The following is a 20,351-nucleotide window of genomic DNA, read 5'->3' on the forward strand; positions in this document are numbered from 1 at the left end:
CGTTCTTCTGGCATCCACCAAACCCCGATTCATCTGTCGGACTGGCAGATGGTGAAGCGTGATTCATCACTCCAGTGAACATGTTTCCACAGCTCCAGAGTACAATGGCTGCAAGCTTTACACCATTCCAACCGACGCTTGGCATTGATCTTAAGCTTCAGTGTGGCTGCTCGTCCATGGAAACCCATTACATGAAGCTCTTGACGAACAGTTCTTGGGCTGTTGTTGCTTCCACAGGCAGTTGTAACTCCGTAGTGAGTGTTGAAACCGAGGACAGACTATTTTTATGCTCTTCAGCACTGGCGAACTGACTTTTTGGAAAGGTGACATCCTATGATTATGCCACGTTGAAAGTATCTGAGTTCTTCAGTAAGGCCATTCTACTGATAATGTTTGTCTATTGAAATTGCATTACTGTGTGCTTGATTTTATACTCCTGTCAGCAACGGGTGTGGCTGAAATAACTGAATCCACTCATTTGAAGCGGTGTCCACATACAGTGCATTTGGAAAGTATTTAGACCCCTTGACTTTATCTACGTTGTTACGTTAATACCTTATTCTAAAATGGATTAAATTGTTTTTCCCCCCCTCAATGTACACACTACCCATGATGACAAAGCAAAAACAGGTTAGATATTTTTGCAAATAAATAAAAAATTAACAGAAATATCACATTTACATAAGTACTCATACCCTTTACTCAGTACTTTACAGCCTTAAACCGTCTTGGGTATGACTCTACAAGCTTGGCACACCTGTATTTGGAGAGTTTCTCCTATTCCTAATAGGACAACGACACTAAGCACATAGCCAAGACAACATAGGAGTGGCTTTGGGACAAGTCTCTGAATGTCCTTGAGTGGCCCAGCCAGAGCCCAGACTTGAACCCGATCTAACATCTCTGGAGAGACCTGAAAATAGCTGTGCAGCAACACTCCCCATCCAACCTGAGAGAGCTTGAGAGGATCTGCAAAATATGGGAGAAACTCCCCAAATACAGGTGTGCTAAGCTTGTAATGTCATACCCAAGACAACTCGAGGCTGGAATCGCTGTCAAAGGTGCTTCAACAAGGTACTGAGTCAAGGGTCTAAATACTTATGTAAATGTAAGATTTCAGTTGAATTTTTAAAATAAATTTGCTAAATATTCTAAACCTGTTTTTGCTTTGTCATTGAGTATTATTGCACGTAGAATGATGAGGAAGAAAAACAATACATTTTAGAATAAGGCTGTAGCGTAACAAAATGTGGAAAAGGTCAAGGGGTCTGAATACTTTCCGAATGCACTGTTTACACTGTAGTCTTTATCTGATACGGCATTATCAGTAAAAAAAAAAAAAACATTACCATAGGGCAGGTAGCCTAGTGGTTAAGGGCGTTGGGCCAGCAACCGAAAGGTCGCTTATTAGAATCCCCAAGCCGACGAGGTGAAATATTAGTTGATGTTCCCTTGAGCAAGACACTTAACCCCACTTGCTCCTGTTAAGTTGCTCTTGATAAGAGCATCTGCTAAATGACTTCAAATGTGAAAATCAAGTAGAACATAATCACAAATAATTTGTAGACCGCAAGAAGCCCAAATAGATATAATATTTGACTCAAACAATGACTAGAACTATTTCAAACCTTGCTTACATTTGTATACGATACCTGGGAACAGATTTCCAAAATTAAAGTAACTTCGAACTGATTGGGGGGCCAAATAAAACCACTATTTGTATAGTAAAAGATTTCAAAAGCAGATGACAAGGTGCATTTGTGAGATGCTTGAATATTGGTTTTTAATAACTTATAAAACACCTATGTTACAGCATCAACTATAAACATACTGTACATACACTGTGGATGAATAACAGGGTGATTTCTTTTTTTCAGACTGAACATTTCAAAATATTTGATATTTTGGGGGGGGGAGAAAACATAAGAACAATGAGCTGGAATGATAGAATCTATAAAGAGGTTCAGATGGAACTCTGAGGATGAAAACAGAACAGACAGTGGACTGAGGACCAGATACAGCATTCACACCTGGGGCCATATTCATTAGGGCACACAGCAGCAAAACATTTTGCAAGTTCAGGTAGTCCCTCACTGTTTCAGTACTTTTTCGGACTTATGAATATGACCCCATCTTCTCAAATAGTAGTAGGTTGTAGAATGTATAGACTGGAATGGAGAGTACTAGACTTCTGTGGATAAATTATTCAGTCCTCACTGAGTGAGAGAAGGAACACTTCAATTAACACATAAAAGTCAACAGTGAATTGATTTACTGAACATAGCTAGTTAGATAATTTGCCAGTGTCCATCTGCCCGCCCCCACTGTAGTTGTAACTGTGGTCAAATCTGCAAAGTGTCATTTGAGATGAATCAGCCTGTATGAATCTCTTTCTGGTAGTTCTCTTCCTGGTTCACAGCAGAGCAACAAGAGCAGCTCTTCCATTGGTTTAAAACATCCAACTCACTATTTTCTGGGATTATTAAACACCAGTCCATTCGCTCTCTCCTTCATGGTATATAGAACACAATTTTAGAGGGAGACAGAGAAGAGAGAAGGGAACATCTAGTATTTTACAGGATCAGCAGCCGAGCAGAACAGCTGGAGAACAGCTAAGGAGGGTGTCTGTCTGGTGCTCAGGACAGTCCTTCACCCTTTGGCCGTGTATTGTGTTGTGTGTCTGTGTGTTGGATGACGCTAGTGCGTTTGGTCCAGTAGTTATTCATCCTGTTTAGAGGAAGGGAGGAGGAGGGAAAGGAGAAAGGGAAGGAGGGATGATGAGGTAATGAGAGATCCAGTTGAAAGGTTGTTGGTGAAAGGCAAGAAAGTAAAACAAAATATAACTAAAAGTCTATGTCATCATGCGTCTGACTGGTCAGGAGGTGGGGGGCTGTTAGACCTGTTCTGCCCAGCTCTGGCTGGTCTGTCCCTGGGTAAGGCTGCACTCTCAGCCCCAGGCTGTGTTGAGCCTCTAGAGGCCTGCTGTCCATTAGGGCTGTTTGATTCCTTGTCTTTTGATGACGGCTTTCTCAGCTTCTTCTCCTCTTCATCCTCTTCTTCCTCGTCCTCGTCATTTTTTCCCTCTTTCTCCTCCTCTTCATCAGAGTCGATGCGGTTAAGTCGTTTGCGGATAGGACGATCTTCCTCGGATGACGACTCCGATTCCCCTTCATCGTTACCATCCTCATTATCTTTAGTGGAGGGTCTGCTTTTCTTCAGCAGAGCTAGACGTTTCCTCCGCTGTTCTATCAACACCTTCCTCCGCTTCCCTCGGCCCATCGTCTCTCCTCTCCTCTTCTTTCCCCCTGTTCTACTCTCCTCCACCTCTTCTCTCCGCCTCTTTCCCCTCATTCTCTTCTCTTCCTCCTCAGACTCTCTCGAATGGGAGGATTCTGAAATAGAGGGAGCGAGCGGCGGATTCATACAGCAGCAGGAGTTAACCCCGCATTCAGACACTAGCGGCAAAAACGTTCCTTTGCCCGGCGCAATGGAATCGATGGCTCTATTTTCTCTGCGTCTGGTGACGTGTTTTCCGCTTCATCCAGCCAACCAGAAAATGTTGGTTTAGGGACAGTGGTTGGTTTAAATTTAGGAGGGGGAGGGGTGGAACGTTATCGGCACGCTTTCACTTGAAGAAGCGTTTTTTTCCGCTAGTGTCTGAATGCGGGTTGGTTATGAGTTGTTTACATTGACTAAATGACAGTCTGTCAAGTTCCACATGGACCTCCCTAATTGGGGGCAGGGATGGTAACCATAGTAACTGACCATCGCTGTTTGAGCTGGAGAGACGACGGCGGCGGGGTTTAGCCTTATCCTTATTGGTGGTTGCCTGGGAACACTCGGATTCTGACGTCTCGCGGTAGTTCACCTCCCGCTTCCGGCCCCTCCTTAAACCACACCTCTTCCTGTCCCCATCGCTGTCACTCAAATCACTGGTCTCTACAAAGAGAGAGAGAGAGAAGCAGAGAGAGAGAGAGAGGGAGGGGAGGGAGAGAGTTGTTTTACTTTCAACTGAACATGTTCTTTAACATCCAGCACCAAACCTCTGGATTTCTGTGTGTCTTCTTTTCCCAATTTATATTCCAAGCCTTACTCACCCATCTCCTCTTCCTCCTCCTCTTCACTCTCCTCCTCCTCCTCCCCCCATCCTCTCCTCTGTCTGCGTGGGCGTTTCTTGCACTTTGCTGCGGTCCTGGAGGTTCTCTGTTTAGGTGCCCGTCTCTGTGCCCGTGTGGACTGGCTTACAAAGCCCGGGTCGCTGGCAAAGCTGTCCACATCACTGGCTGCTTCCTCATCACCTGACGCTACAAACTCCTCCTCCTCCGTGCTACACACACACACACACACACACAAAAGTTTGCATTTATAGTGCTCAAACAAAATATGACTTTACAATATGGGGTGTAGCTCCAAAGAGTAGCACCCACCCATACACATATCCACAGAATTACTAGGACTGACTTAAGGCCAGTCAGATACAAACACACCTGGCGCTGAGCTGAAACTCCTCCTCGCTCTCTGCAGCCGTGCTGTCGCTCTCCAGGTCGTTGAGTCTCCTTCTCTTCCTGCTCCTGGTGGGAGGGGCCTGAGCTGTGGTTGGTCCTCGTTTCTCCTTCCCCTCCTCTGATAGGATGGTGGCAATGTCCTTACCCTGCCCCACCTCTACACACAGGACCACAGGGTTACACAGGCAGGCCACTTTTCTGTCATCTAAACCCTCTTGTTCCTCATCCAAAATGACACCATATTCACTTAATATAGTGCACTACATTTGACCAGGACCCTTAGGGCTAGGTTCCCAAACTGGCATCCTGCGGGCCAAATTTCATTTGCCCCACCCAAAAAAATCTGACTCCAATTATTCTCACGCATAATAGAGACAAGTGATGGCATACAAATGTAAGCAAGGTTTGAAATGATTAAGTTTTAGTCAAATATTATATCTGTTTGGGCTTCTCGGGGTTAATTTGCAATCTACAACCTATTAGTAATTATGTTCCGGCCCCCCGACCTTCCGCTTAAGAAAAAAATCTAGATGATGATCCCTGATATAGAGGATACGGTGCCATTTGAGACAGCCATTCAGTCCTCAGTCTACACACTCACTCCCTCTCTATTTCTCACCTCCTCCATCCTCATCTCTGACGTCTTCCTCTATCGCTTCATCAATGGCGTCATCAAAGTCATCAAACCTGGAACACACGCAGACACCACACACACACACCAGGGTTTACGTTTTCCTAGTCAGTCCTGGGAAAACGAGGAGCTGGACACACAGTGGAGAACGACTGCCCCCTCTCATTGAAGAGAGAGGCAGTTGATTTACAAACAGACAGTTAATACTGTTAATATTATCCAGCAGTACATTGTGTATTTATAGTAAGCCCTCAGCAGTTGAAGTCATCCCCCTCCCCAGCCCTGAGTTGCCTCAGAGCCATAGCCTTTACCCGGGTGGCAGGTAGCCTAGCGGTTAAGAATATTAGGTAGCAGCCTGCCTGTTGGCTCTTGGTCAGGGTAGCCATTTTAGACATCTCCTAACTTTTGCCACACACGGAGGGAGGCGCTATGACTGTAGCCTGTAGTATATTGCCGCTCTGATGACTTATGATGGGCCATCAACAAGCTACACACGCCATGCTCCACTCTCGTGAAAAGCAAGAGCAGCAGCATCAATTATTCAATTTCTCTCTCTACTGCAGCAGTCGGATATGAACGTGCCCTTCCGGACAAGTCAGTTAAACTTACACATACCGGAGACCCATGACAATCATATCAGATCGGACCCAGACCCATGATATTATTTATAATTCTGGATCCGGACTTGCTCAGGTCCCAGATCGGGTCTCAGGTACAGGTGAATCCGTGAAGATCTCTAGCTCAAACTGAGCATGTTATGTCTCCATGAGACGCCATCTTAACTGACTTCACTTGGTTTCAATGCGCTACGGAGTCTTCACATAAGAATGAACGGTGTCATGTGATTGATGGCTTTGTCCATTCATATATACAGTCATTGGGACAACGTGACCGAGAAGATTTAAATTTACCGGCCATTTGAGAAATTTACCAGACCCATATGTTCTGGGTGCGTAACCCATTAGGGCGTCCACCAACAGTGCTCAATTAAGGAGCTAATAAAACATCATTTTCAAACATTTGTCAAAATGCAATTCGTAGGAAAACGCCATTCTATACAGAGCACCTGGTGCGAGCAGTTTCATATGTGACAGAGATGAACATCTCTGTTAGAAACTTCGAATGAAGGGGAATCTGAAGACGCAACTAGGATGGGACACTAAAATGACTAGGATTGTGCCTTTGGCATCTGCACAACAAAAGAAAGTTGATATGAAAACCAATAGAACAGCAGAGAAATGCTGGTTTCAATGGCATAGGAGGAAGTCTTTATAAAATAAATGGCTCCACGGTTCTATAGTGTGATTTTGCCGAGGCTATTTTGAAGCAAGGTAAGACATGCCTCATAATATAGAGTCAAATATTCAGGTTTCAAACAATTAAGTATGTGTTTTCAAAATGCATACTGCCTCCAGCTCACAATGCAAAGTAGTGGGTGACATGCTCTTAGCCTGCCTACCATAGCCCATGCACTTGAATGGCTTCAATTACCAGTTAAGAAAAAAACAAATAGTAGCTCTTTATAAATCGTGGCTAACAAAAATGTTTTTAACACACAACTGCATTTAGAATTGTTCCGCAATGACATGTTTCACTCTAGCAGCAACACAAATGAACCTATAGACCGACGGTCAAATGCATTTACAGCGACTGATATTTACATCAATTAATTCAATTTCAATGGGATTGTTTTTTCTCCTGTTCAATTGGCAGGTAACAATTTTATTTAGCGGCTTTATTTCATTTATTTTTCATCTGCCAAAAGCCGGCAATTACGGAAACCCTTGCAGACAAGCACACTATGAGACGGGAGTGTCACTATGACAACATGTGACTTATTTGAGCTGTGCTGTCACTTCTCTTTCTCATACACACACCTGTAGCTGATACACTTCCTGGTTCTGGTAGACCTCCTTCCCAGGTTTTTGGTATTTTTTGCATCTTTCTTCTTCACCAGTTTCTCCTCTTCTTCCTCCCCTTCCTGCTAGAAACACATAACACACAATTTCAGATTATGATCATTTATTTGGCCTTCTAGACTAATTTTGCCTGATAGTACACACACAAAATTAGGCTTACAGGAATGATGTTCTCCACACTGATTCCCACATACACCAGACGCTCCCTCCTACAGAGACAAAACACACAGGAATTCCACAACCATTTCAGTGTGTTAGGTGTGTGTGACAGTGTGTGAGTGAGACTGCGTGTGACGTGTGAGACTGTGTGTTACCTCCTCTCAGCTCGGTCTCTTTTCTTCAGAGCGCAATCCAGATTTTGCAGCTGCTCCTCTAGTCTGTCACACAGCAGTTTCTACATAGACCAGGGACAGTGTTAAAACACGCACGCACGGACAAACACACACACACTCTCTCTCTCTCACTTACGTGTTGGCAGGGTGGGCAGAACCATTCTCCCTCAGGTATGACCATGAGAGGGGGTCTGAGGCAGGCGGTGTGGTAACCACTATCACATGAATCACACAGCAGGATCTGCAGCAGAGAAACACACGGGTTGGTTTCAAACGGAGTGTATGCACCTTCAGGTGCTGGGTGTAAATAAAATCATGAAATCAAGAATAGATAGTGATCTGCAGAAGGGAAACAGTTGGCTTCACAGTAAAGCACACACAATATACCATAAGTCATTCAGATGCAGAGACATAAAGAAACAAAGAAAACAACCATCTCCTCCACACACACATCTCACCAGTTCGGGGTGGTTGGGGAGTCCACAGTGGCTGCAGGGATCTTCATTAGGCATCTCCTCTGATTGGCTAGAGTCATCTGAGTCACAAATACTTCCCTCCCTCCCTCTCTCCTCCTTTCTCCCTCTCTCCTCCCCCTCCTCTCCTCCCTCATTCGGTTTGCATCTCTTTGCTCGAGTGTTTGACCAGCGGGGGCCTCGTTGTCTTCGTCTGCTCTGTAGACACACGCACAAACGGTTACAATCAATCACATTGATAAACAACATTTTCTTGACTATGATTTTTTTGATATTCATACAAAGCCTTACACATCACTTAGATCTTATGTGTCGGAAAGATATCAATTTGTCTCTGTGGATGGTTTGTCCTCTGACAAATCAACTGTAAGTTTCGGTGTTCCTCAAGGTTCCGTTTTAGGACCACTATTGTTTTCACTATATATTTTACCTCTATGTTTATGAATGACATCACCAAATTTTAACTTTCACTGCTATACGGATGACACACAGCTGTACATTTCGATGAAACATGGTGAAGCCCCAAAATTGCCCTCGCTGGAAGCATGTGTTTCAGACATAAGGAAGTGGATGGCTGCAAATGTTCTACTTTTAAACTCGGACAAAACAGAGATGCTTGTTCTAGGTCCAAAGAAAAAAAAAGATCTTCTGTTGAATCTGACAATTAATATTGATGGTTGTGCAGTCGTCCCAAATAAAACTGTGAAGGACCTCGGCGTTACTCTGGACCCTGATCTCTCTTTTGACGAACATATCAAGACTGTTTCAAGGACAGCTTTTTCCATTTACGTAACATTGCAAAAATCAGAAACTTTCTGTCCAAAAATGAATCCATGCTTTTGTCACTTCTAGGTTAGACTACTGCAATGCTCTACTTTCCAGCTACAATCACTAAATAAACATCAGTTAGTGCGAAACACAGCTGATAGAATCTGGACTATAACCAAAAAATGTGATCATATTACTCCAGGTCTAGCCTCTCTACACTGTTAAGGCAAGGGCTGATTTCAAGGTTTTACTGCTAACCTACAAAGCATTACATGGGCTTACTCCTACCTATCTTTTCGATTTGGTCCTGCCGTACATACCTACACGTACGCTACGGTCAGAAGACACAGGCCTGCTAACTGTCCCTAGAATTTCTAAGCAAAAAGCTGGAGGCAGGGCTTTCTCCTATAGAGCTCAATCTTTATGGAATGGTCTAACTACCCATGTGAGAGACGCAGACTGTCTGGCCCAAGAGTGTGAAGGTGAACGGAAAGGCACTGGAGCAACGAACCGCCCTTGCTGTCTCTGCCTGGCCGGTTCCCCTATCTCCACAGGGATCCTCTGCCTCTAACCCTATTACAGGGGCTGAGTCACGGGCTTACTGGTGCTCTTTCATACCGTCCCTAGGAGGGGTGCGTCACTTGAGTGGGTTGAGTCACTGACGTGTTCTTCCTGTCTGGGTTGGCGCCCCCCTTGGGTTGTGCCGTGGCGGAGATCTTTGTGGGCTATACTCAGCCTTGTCTCAAGATGGTAAGTTGGTGGTTGAAGATATCCCTCTAGTGGTGTGGAGGCTGTGCTTTGGCAAAGTGGGTGGGGTTACATCCTGCCTGTTTGGCCCTGTCCGGGGGTATCGTCGGATGGGCCCATAGTGTCTCCCGACCCCTCCTGTCTCAGCCCCTAGTATTTATGTGTCGGGGGGCTAGGGTCTGTAATATCTGGAGTATTTCTCCTGTCTTATCCCGTGTCCTGTGTGAATGTAAGCTCTCCCCACCCCCACCCAAGGACCATGCCTCAGGACTACCTGGCCTGATGACTCCTTGCTGTCCCCAGTCCACCTGGCCGTGCTGCTGCTCTAGTTTCAACTGTTCTGCCTGCGGCTATGGAACCCTGACCTGTTCACCGGACGTGCTACCTGTCCCAAACCTGTTGTTTTCAACTCTCTAGAGATACTCTGAATGATCGGCTATGAAAAGCCAACTGACATTTACTCCTGAGGCGCTGACATGTTACACCCTCAACAACCACTGTGATTATTATTATTTGACCCTGCTGGTCATCTATGAACATTTGAACATCTTGGCCATGTTCTGTTATAATCTCCACCCAGAAGAGGACTGGCCACCCCTCATAGCCTGGTTCCTCTCTAGGTTTCTTCCTAGGTTCTGGCCTTTCTAGGGAGTTTTCCTAGCCACCGTGCTTCTACACCTGCATTGCTTGCTGTTTGGGGTTTTAGGCTGGGTTTCTGTACAGCACTTTGAGATAGCTGATGTAAGAAGGGCTTTATAAATACATTTGATTTGACTTATAAATGAGTAAATTGACTTTTAAAACAAAGTAGTTACCTTTACAGTCCTGCTTTGTCCCTCAGGGTTTGCTCTCTTCTTTTGCCATTGAGCAGTCTTCTCCTCCTCTTCTTCCCTCCTCACTCCTGGGGGTGCGTCTTGGCTCTTCACCTTGTTTGGGCTGGGTCTGTAGGTAGGGTTGATCAGTAAAATATCTAAATATCAAATTACAGAACAATAGAGACCACTCCAAACACCACCAGTAGAGCTGGGGCACAGTTGGAGAAGATGGCCAAAGACAGTCAGAAGTGGAAAGCCTTTGTTGCTGCCCTATAAGCTATCAGGCACGACGGCGATGAGTGAGTGCGTGATATTACAGCAGAATATTGTATCTATTGTTCAGCTCTACATGATAAATTGTCACCTCAGTTGTTGTGATGAAAGAAGTTATGTTATGGTAATAATCATTGAGACATTGTGATGGGAAGAGATTTAATCATGGACCTTACCTGCAGATCCGAGCCGATCTCCGCAGAGACCTCCCATCTCCCTGCTCCTCCGACTTCTCCTCCTCTTCTCTCACGTTCTCTATCCTCTGGTTGGGAGGGATCTTTATCTTCAGCCTGATCCCTTCTTTCTGCAGCTCAGAGGAGGCCTCAAGGGGACCCGGCCGGTCTGCTGCTCCATGCCCAGCTCCCCTCACTCTGGCATGGGCTGGTGTGTCTGTGCTGAGGGCCTCTCCCTGGTCCCTCTGTCCTTCTACAGTCTGGCTGCTCTCTGACTCCTGCTCCTTCTTTCCTGAAGTACTCTTCTTCTCCTCTTCCTCTGTTCCATGGCATCCCTCGCGTTTCTCCATATGGAGGGTGGTCTTTTTCTCTTTCTCTTCTTTCTCTTTTGTGTTGTCATCCCTCTCTCCAGACAGGTCTCCATCTAACCTCTCCCTTGCTTTCTCAATTCCATCCTCTCCTAATCTCTCCCTGGATCTCTCTCCTTTCTCCTTCCTTTCCCTCTCCTCTCCTCCTGCCTGTCTCTCCTGTCCTCTAGGCTCTAGGGGTGTTGGGGCTCCAGTCTCTCCCCAGCCAGGACTCTTCCTCACCAGGACTGACTGCCTGCTCCTCTCCTTGTCTGGAGCGCTGGCCCTCTCAGCCCCTTCCTCTGCCCCAGGTCTGGTTCTGTCCGTACAGAACAATCCACCATCTTGTTGCTGTGAGGCTGACCTGCAGATGACCCCCACATGACCTATACCCCCTGTGAGCCCTCCAAGCCCGTTTAGGGGAGCCCCCCCATTGGTCAGCTCCTCTGGCAGTGGGACAGCTAGGCCCCCAGGTGGCGCTGACTGCCTCCCCATCTGCTCCTCCTTGGTATGTGTTACTGAAGGGTTACGGACAATGATGCTACTGCTAGTACTGCTGCTATGGCTGTTGTTGTTGTGTTGGTTGCTGTGCATGTCATTGTTGTGATGCGTGTTGCTATGGTGACGGTTAGCGCCAAAGAGCTCTCTCTTCTTCAGTGGTATCTTGGCCTGCTGGTCGGTCCTCAGGGCCCGCTCCGCTTCCTCCTTCACAGGAGGAACTTCCTGTTTTGTCGTTGCCGAGACGGGCGCCATGACGACGGAGACAGCGTTGCTAGGGGAGTTGTTAAGCATTTGGGTCTCCTCTTTGACGAGCGCGGTGATGGTGCTCACTCTGTTGTCAATCACTTCTGACCTCTCCTCCTTCCTCACACTCTGTGTCTCTCCCTCTTCTTTCTCATCACATTTTTTCATTTCCTTTTCATCCTTCATCTCAACTGCAATGTTTTCCTCTTTCACTGAGAATAATGGTTCAGACTTGGTTGGGTTTTCCTTCTCTGCTAACGATGCCATGTTGTCATCCGTACTAGTGGATTCTGGGTAGGTAGATGATATACTCTTTTCTCGCTTATCCTCCTCTTCCTCCTTCTCTCTCTCTTTACTCTTGTTCTTGTCTTCCTCAGCCTTCCTCTTCTGTCTTGCCTTCTCCTCTTCCTCCTCTTCCTCCTCCTTTACCTCTCCTCCAGCCTCACCTTGAAAAATCATCACAGATGTTGACATGTTATATTGCAGCTCTGGTTCCAACATTCATTTATAATAACACAATTATAATATGTCAGTAGTAACAACACAATCATAATAATAGTAACTACACCATCATATTTCTAGTAACAACAGAACCCATACCCTCCTCTGTGTGTCTTCTCCCCCTCTCCACAGTTTTGGCAAAGTTGGATCCTCCCTCCTTCTCTTTGTCCATCTCTTTCTTTCTCTCCGTCTCTCCCTCCTCTTTCTCCTTGTGTTCTGGGTCCAGCTGGGTCTTCAGGAGGTCCAGAGCATCGGCCAAGTCGTTCCGGGTTCTGAAGACAAACAGAACATTCTGAACATACAGTGCGGTAAAAAGGTACTTGCCCCCTTTCTGATTTTCTCTATTTTTGCATATTCTTTGATAATGAGCGTTATCAGATATTTAATCAAAAACTAATATTAAATAAATGGAACCTGAGTTTACAAATAACCACCAAAAAAATGTATACTTATTTTATTTATGTAAGTGACAAAGTTATGCAACACCCTATTCCACTGTGTAAAAAAGTAATTGCCCCCTTACACTCAATAACTGGTTGTGCCACATTTAGCTGCAATGACTGCAACCAAAGGCTTCCTGTAGTTGTTGATCAGTCTCTCACATCATTGTGGAGGAATTCTGGTCCACTCTTGGATGCAGAACTGCTTTAACTCGGAGACAATTGTGGGTTTTCAAGCATGAACTGCTAGTTTCAAGTCCTTCCACGACATCTCAATTGGGATTAGGTCTGGACTTTGACTAGGCCATTCCAAAACTTAAAATGGGTTGCTTTTCAAACTTTTTCATGTAGACTGATCAACAACTTCAGGAAGCGTTTGGTTGGAGTCATTGCAGTTAAAGGTGCAACAACCAGTTATTGAGGTCGCAATTACTTTTTCACAAAGGGGCACTGGGTGCTGCATAACTTTTTTTATGAAATATGTAATTGTTGTGTTATTTGTTCACTCAGGCTCCCTTTATCTAATATTAGGTTTAGGTTGAAGATCTGATAACATTCAGAATCAAAAATATGCAAAAGTAGAGAAAATTAGCAAGGGAGAAAATACTAATTCACAGCACTGTATATACAGTATACCCTTTCTCTCTTCTCAGATGCTCCAACTAGGGTCCCAAAAAATATATGCATCCATCCATCATTACCTGACGATACATCTCCAGGTGGATCCGTCCCAGTCGTCCTGTTCCTCTGTATACAGGCGAATGTTGTGTTGGGCGTCAGTCTGCAGCCAGTACATCAGGCCCTGTCTGTCTCTGCCCAACGGCTGCAACCTCATTGCCTCCGCCTCCTCCTCGTTCACCAACGTCTTGAACTTCAGGTTGTCATCAAACTGGATCTCACACAGGTACTGGGGTCAGAGAGACGAGGTGGTTAGGGTTAGACAGAGAGAAGAAAACAGTACAGTGCCTTCAGAAAGTATTCACACCCCTTTACTTTTTCCACATTTCATTGTCAACGATCTACACAAAATACTCTAATTTCAAAGTGGGGGAAAAAATGATTAATGGAAAATAAATATATGTTAAGAATCACCTTCAGCAGCAATTACAGTTGTGGGTCTTTCTGGGTTAGTCTAAGAGCTTTGTCAACCTGGATTGTATAATATTTGCCCATTTTTTTTCTTTTTTAAATTCTCCAAGCTGTCAAGTTGGTTGTTAATCATTGCTAGACAGCCATTTTCAAGTCTTGCCATAGATTTTAAGCTGGATTTAAGTAACAACTGTTACTAGGCCACTCAGGAATATTCAATGTCATCTTGCTAAGTAACTCCAGTGTATAATTGGCCTTGTGTTTTAGGTTATTGTCCTGCTGAAAGGTGGATTTCTCTCCCAGTGTCTGTTGGAAAGCAGACTGAACCAGATTTCCCTCTAGGATTCTGCCTGTGCTTATCCCTATTCTGTTTCTTTTTATTTAAAAAGAAAACTCCCTCGTCCTTGCCGGTGACAAGAATACCCATAACATAATGCAGCCACCACCATGCTTGAAAATATGAAGAGGTGTACACAGTGATGTGTTAGATTTGCCCCAAACATAATGCTTTGTATTCTGGAGAAAAATATATATTTTTTCAGAATTACTTTAGTGCCTTATTGCAAACAGGATGCATGTTTTGTAATATTTTTTTATTCTGTACAGGCTTCCTTCTTTTCAATTTGTAATTTAGGTTAGTATTGTGGAGTAACTAAACTCAGCAAAAAAGAAACGTCCTCTCTCTGTCATCTGCGTTTATTTTCAGCAGACTTACCATGTGTAAATATTTGTATGAACCTAACAAGATTCAACAACTGAGACATAAACTGAACAAGTTCCACAGACATGTGACTAACAGAAGAAATGTAATAATGTGTCCCTGAACAAAGGGGGGGGGGGGGTCAATATCCAAAGTAACAGCCACCAGCTGCATTAAGTACTAGAGGTTGACCGATTAATCGGGGCCGATTTCAAGTTTTCATAACAATCGGTAATCAGCATTTTTGTACACCGATTTTGGCCGATTACATTGCACTCCACGAGGAGACTGCGTGGCAGGCTGACTACCTGTTATGCGAGTGCAGCAAGCAGCCACGGTAAGGTGCTAGCTAGCATTAAACCTATCTTATAAAAAACAATCAATCTTAACATAATCACTAGTTAACTACACATGGTTGATGATATACTAGTTTATCTAGCTTCTCCTGCGTTGCATATAATCGATGCGGTGCCTGTTAATTTACCATTGAATCACAGCCTACTTCGCCAAAGGGGCATTCGCGAAAAAAGCACTGTCGTTGCACCAATGTGTTCCTAACCATAAACATCAATGCCTTTCTGAAAATCAATACACAAGTATATATTTTTAAACCTGCATATTTAGTTAATATTGCCTGCTAACATGAATTTATTTTAACTAGAGAAATTGTGTCACTTCTCTTGTGTTCTGTGCAAACAGAGTCAGGGTATATGCAGCAGTTTGGGCCACCTGGCTCGTTGCGAACTGTGTGAAGACCATTTCTTCCTAACAAAAACCGTAATTAATTTTCCAGAATTGTACATAATTATGACATAACATTGATGGTTGTGCAATATAACAGCAATATTTAGACTTAGGGATGCCACCCGTTAGATAAAATACGGAACGGTTCCATATTTCACTGAAAGAATAAACGTTTTGTTTTCAAAATGATAGTTTCCAGATTTGACCATATTAATGACCTAAGGCTCGTATTTCTGTGTGTGATTATACTACAATTAAGTTTAGGATTTGGTAGAGCAGTCTGAGTGAGCGGTGGTCGGCAGAAACAGGCTCGTAAGCATTCATTCAAACAGCACTTTCCTGCATTTGCCAGCAGCTCTTCGCTCTGCACCAAGCATTGCGCTGTTTATGACTTCAAGCCTATCAACTCCCGAGATTAGGCTGGCAATACTAAAATACCTATTGGAACATCCAATAGTCAAAGGTATATGAAATACAAAATGGTATAGAGAGAAATAGTCCTATAATGACTACAACCTAAAACTTCTTACCTGGGAATATTTAAGACTCATGTTAAAAGGAACCACCAGCTTTCATATGTTCTGAGCAAGGAACTTAAACGTTAGCTTTTTTACATGGCACATATTGCACTTTTACTTTCTTCTCCAACACTTTGTTTTTGCATTATTTAAACCAAATTGAACATGTTTCATTATTTATTTGAGACTAAATTGATTTTATTGATGTATTATATTAAGTTAAAATAGGTGTTCATTCAGTATTGTTGTAATTGTCATTATTACAAATATATATATATATATATATATATATATATATATGTAATAATGACCATTTTTATATAAATATATATAAATCGTCAGATTAATCGATATCTGCTTTTTTTGGTCCTCCAATAATCGATATTGGCGTCGAGAAATCATAATCGGTCGACCTGTATTAAGTACTGCAGTGCATCTCCTCCTCATGGACTGCACCAGATTTGCCAGTTCTTGCTGTGAGATGTTACCCCATTCTTCCACCAAGGCACCTGCAAGTTCCTGGACATTTCTGGGGGGAATGGCCCTAGCCCTCACCCTCCGATCCAACAGGTCCCAGACGTGCTCAATGGGATTGAGATCCGGGCTCTTCGCTGGCCATGGCAGAACACTGACATTCCTGTCTTGCAGGAAATCACGCACATAACGAGCAGTATGGCTGGTGACATTGTCACGCTGGAGGGTCATGTCAGGATGAGCAGGGTACCACATGAGGGAGTAGGATGTCTTCCCTGTAACGCACAGCATTGAGATTGCCTGCAATAACAACAAGCTCAGTCTGATGATTCTGTGACACACCGCCCCAGACCATGATGGACCCTCCACCTCCAAATTGATCCCGCTCCAGAGTACAGGCCTCAGTGTATCGCTCATTCCTTCGACGATAAACGCAAATCCGACCATCACCCCTGGTGAGACAAAACCGCAACTCGTCAGTGAAAAGCACTTTTTAACAGTCCTGTCTGGTCCAGCGACGGTGGGTTTGTGCCCATAGGTGACGATGTTGCCGGTGATGTCTGGTAAGGACCTGCCTTACAACAGGCCTACAAGCCCTCAGTCCAGCCTCTCTCAACTTATTGAGGACAGTTGTTGTTGCCATCCTGTACCTGTCTCGCAGGTGTGATTTTCAGATGTACCGATCCTGTGCAGGTGTTATTACACGTGGTCTGCCACTGCGAGGACCATCAGCTGTCCGTCCTGTCTCCCTGTAGCGCTGTCTTAGGCGTCTCACAATACAGACATTGCAATTTATTTCCCTGGCCACACCTGCAGTCCTCATGCCTCCTTGCAGCATGCCTAAGACACATTCAAGCAGATGAGCAGGGACCCTGGACATCTTTCATTTGGTGTTTTTCAGAGTCAGTAGAAAGGCCTCTTTAGTGTCCTAAATTTTCATAACCGTGACCTTAATTGCCTACCGTCTGTAAGCTGTTAGTTAGTGTCTTAAAGGCTGTTCCACAGGTGCATGTTCATTAATTGTTTATGGTTCATTGAACAAGCATGGGAAACCGTGTTTAAACCCTTTACAATGAAGATCTGTGAAGTTATTTGGATTTTTACTAATTATCTTTGAAAGACGAGGTCCTGAAAAAGGGCAGTGTCATTTTTTGCTGAGTTTACTATGTTGTTGATCCATCCTCAGTTCTCTCCTATCACAGCAATTCTGTAACTGGTTTAAAATCACCATTGGTCTCATGGTGAAATCCCTGAGCAGTATCCGTACTCTCCGTCAACTGAGTTAGGAAGGACGCATGTAGCTTTGTAGTGACTGGGTGTATTTATACACCATCCAAAGTGTAATTAATCACTTCACCATGCTCAAGGGGATATTTAATGTCTGTTTTTTAATTTTTTAACCCATCTTCTTTGCAGTTTCGTTGTTGTATCTGTGCTTGAAATTCACTGCTCGGCTGAGGGATCTTACGGGTTATTGTATGTGTGGGGTATAGAGATGAGTCATTCAAAAATCATGTTAAACACTATTATTCAACACAGAGTGAGTCCATGCAACTTATTATCTGACTTGTTAAGCACATTTGTACTACTGAAGTTTAGGCTTGCCATACAAAGGGGTTAAATACTTATTGACTCAGCTTTTAATTTTGTATTAAATATGCAAATATTTCTAAAAACATTATTCCACTTTGACATTATGGGGTATTGTGTGTAGATCAGTGACACAAAGTCTACATTTAATACATTTTAAATTCAGGCGGTAACACAACAAATTTTGGAAAAAGTCAAGGGGTGTGAATAGGCACTGTATATTATCAATATACTGTTCATACAGAGAGTAGATGTCACAGCAGACATAAAGAGGTAGACTAGTGTGATAGTCTGCACAAGGTGTGTGTGTCTTACTTTGAGGATGCTGGTTTTGCACTCCATGCTCAAATCCTGGTAGCCCTTGTGTTCCAGCTCCCAAGCCCAGCTACTGTTGATGTCCTGGCATACCTGTGTGATAAATATACATGCATTACAAGTGCGCGCGCACACACACACACACACACACACACACACACACACACACACACACACACACACCAAGCACAGCTCACCTTAGCCAGGTACCGCTCCCACTTGTCTGCAGACACAGACTTGCCAAGCTTCCTCAGGAGCTTGACATGCAGCTCCACCAGTGGCTTGGGAACTGAGAGAGATACACACAGAGAGATAATACATTTTGTTATAAAACTAAACACAGTCATAACACCAGCTTGTATAACACGAAACACCTATTACAACACCAATGTGCTGTGGGAATACAAAAAAAATCCACATTCTCCTTCATTTATTCGGACCTGTGTAATTCACATTGATTCACATTTTCTTATTCTCAAAGATCTAGCTAACAGTGGCACGGGTGGAGGTAAGATCAACAACAACTGTGATTCATTGTCATTTTTTGCATGAATATAAAAAACACGACGATGTGTTTGGTGAACAAGGGAGGAAATGTGGAAAAAGCTAACAACGTTATCACAGAAGTCTACATACAGTTAACTAACTAGTTAGCTAGTAACAACACATTTCCCACAGATACTGTAACGTTAGTGGCTAGCTAGGTACGCCACACACTGCTAGCCAGATAGCTAGCTGGCTAAATCGTGACAAGAAAGTCTCAGTAGCTACCATTGCCTCTAAAGAGGATTTAAATAGTTAGAAACTGTGGCAAATGTACAGTCTGAGGAATTTGAAATCAGCGGTATTTTATTTGAATGAATTGATAGCCACCAGCAAAACTAATGTTAGCTTGGTTTAGCATGAAGTTGGCTAGCTCGGCTACATCACGCATTGCGCCTGCGTGAAATTGACAGTCAGCCACCCTGTACCAAGTAACGTTCGTGTTTTTATCGGACTATTTTGACAACTGTTTACGACACGATTTTCCACAATACGAGATCGATTCTATTCAAACGTTATTTACTCATACACACTGGGGCTAAGTTTGATACTTTTCTTGCACTAGTATGGGCAGGCAAGCATGGAAAAGTACACCTGATCGCTAGCTAGCTAACAAAATTATGCTAGCTAACTAGCTGGTTTGGTAATTCAAGCAGGAATGGCAAGTTCGCTACTTATCAAATAGCTATGTAACGGTACATCTAGCTAGCTACATCAATCAGTAACGTTAGCCAGTTATACCCAGGCACATGTCACAGTGCGTGTGTGGAACCCCACAGCCAGCTAGCTGTACTGGCTCCCCCCTGACCACCCAGCTAGCTAGCAAGTCAGTGATGAGGATGCTGAGACCCTCTTCCTCTCCCTTCCCACCTGTCGATGTGTCCCGGAGATACCTCTCCATCTGCGGAAACGTGAGTTCGGGGAGGTCCAGGGCTTGTCCGTAGCGCTCCAGGAACGAGCAGACCACTGCGAAACTGGGGCAGAGACCGGGGTTTGAGCCCTGCGCTGCCGCTAAAGCAGCCATTTTTCAGCCGGGGAGTAGGATGAGAATGAACGGAGTAGGGAGGACAGAAAAGAGCCCAGAATTCAGCGCGCCAACATCGCATCGTGGGTGGCTCTGTGACCAGGTAGTCCCCCCCACCACTACCCCCCCAGGGACTCAAGTTTCAAACATCAAGAATGATCTTGTTGTGGTTTATTATCTAGGCCCATATGATTACTAAACATTTCATGACCTAGTAGGACAATTTGTCATATAGCTAGCAGGCATATTTTAGGTGCTCTACAGTCTATATGTCATAACGTTGCGGCCATCGTGCATAATATAGCTAGTCCTTTTATTTCCCATAGCTACGGTAGTTGGCGAATTACGTCAGTGGATACAATATTCACAACAATGTCCACACTGTAACGTCACCCGTTTATGTAAAATACAAATGTGATTTGTGGAAAAAGACAGGAGGACCAGCACTGGTCATTTGATGCGGATCTTGCGCACCCCACCGGTGTTAATGCGGCGTGTGATTGGATAGAATATTTGACGGAGGGGGGCGTGTACAGACGCTAGAGGGAAGGCAGGCAACTCTACATACAGTGCCTTCATCAAATCAATACGGGTGGGTATAATTTGTGGAACGATCCAACAGGAATCTGTTCCAAAACTTCGTAAATTAACAAGGATGTCAACAAACAACGCATACAAAGTTGTAT

At 44.1% G+C, this 20,351-nt stretch overlaps 1 protein-coding gene across 2 annotated transcripts; it reads right to left on the minus strand.

The window, feature by feature from the left end:
• Window positions 1-1,757: 1,757 nt before the first annotated feature.
• LOC115141271 (remodeling and spacing factor 1-like) lies at window positions 1,758-19,709 on the minus strand. 2 transcript variants are annotated; one of them, XM_065000316.1, is made up of 17 exons: window positions 19,512-19,709; window positions 18,296-18,387; window positions 18,099-18,191; window positions 13,370-13,575; window positions 12,328-12,500; window positions 10,640-12,173; window positions 10,191-10,317; window positions 7,846-8,058; window positions 7,524-7,628; window positions 7,370-7,449; window positions 7,216-7,264; window positions 7,014-7,120; window positions 5,125-5,192; window positions 4,488-4,662; window positions 4,098-4,327; window positions 3,766-3,939; window positions 1,758-3,392 (listed from the first exon to the last, which is right to left on the minus strand). In XM_065000316.1, exons 1-17 carry the CDS (start codon window positions 19,663-19,665, stop codon window positions 2,860-2,862), a joined length of 4,113 nt encoding a protein of 1,370 aa, XP_064856388.1. In that variant the 5' UTR covers window positions 19,666-19,709; the 3' UTR covers window positions 1,758-2,859. The 2 variants fall into 2 exon arrangements, with proteins under 2 accessions (XP_064856388.1, XP_064856387.1); XM_065000315.1 differs by having other exon boundaries at window positions 7,014-7,117; window positions 19,512-19,680.
• Window positions 19,710-20,351: the final 642 nt, after the last annotated feature.

This window comes from Oncorhynchus nerka, linkage group LG14 (assembly GCF_034236695.1).
Source record: "Oncorhynchus nerka isolate Pitt River linkage group LG14, Oner_Uvic_2.0, whole genome shotgun sequence".
Classification (NCBI taxonomy): Eukaryota; Metazoa; Chordata; class Actinopteri; order Salmoniformes; family Salmonidae; genus Oncorhynchus; species Oncorhynchus nerka.

Coding starts and splice junctions, on each gene's coding strand:
- LOC115141271 (XM_065000316.1), bottom strand. CDS start 19,665: ATGGCTGCTTTAGCGGCAGCGCAGGGCTCAAACCCCGGTCTCTGCCCC. Junction 18,192..18,295: donor GGGAGCGGTACCTGGCTAAG/GTGAGCTGTGCT, acceptor TTTATCACACAG/GTATGCCAGGACATCAACAG. Junction 3,940..4,097: donor GGAGGAGGAAGAGGAGATGG/GTGAGTAAGGCT, acceptor CTCTCTTTGTAG/AGACCAGTGATTTGAGTGAC.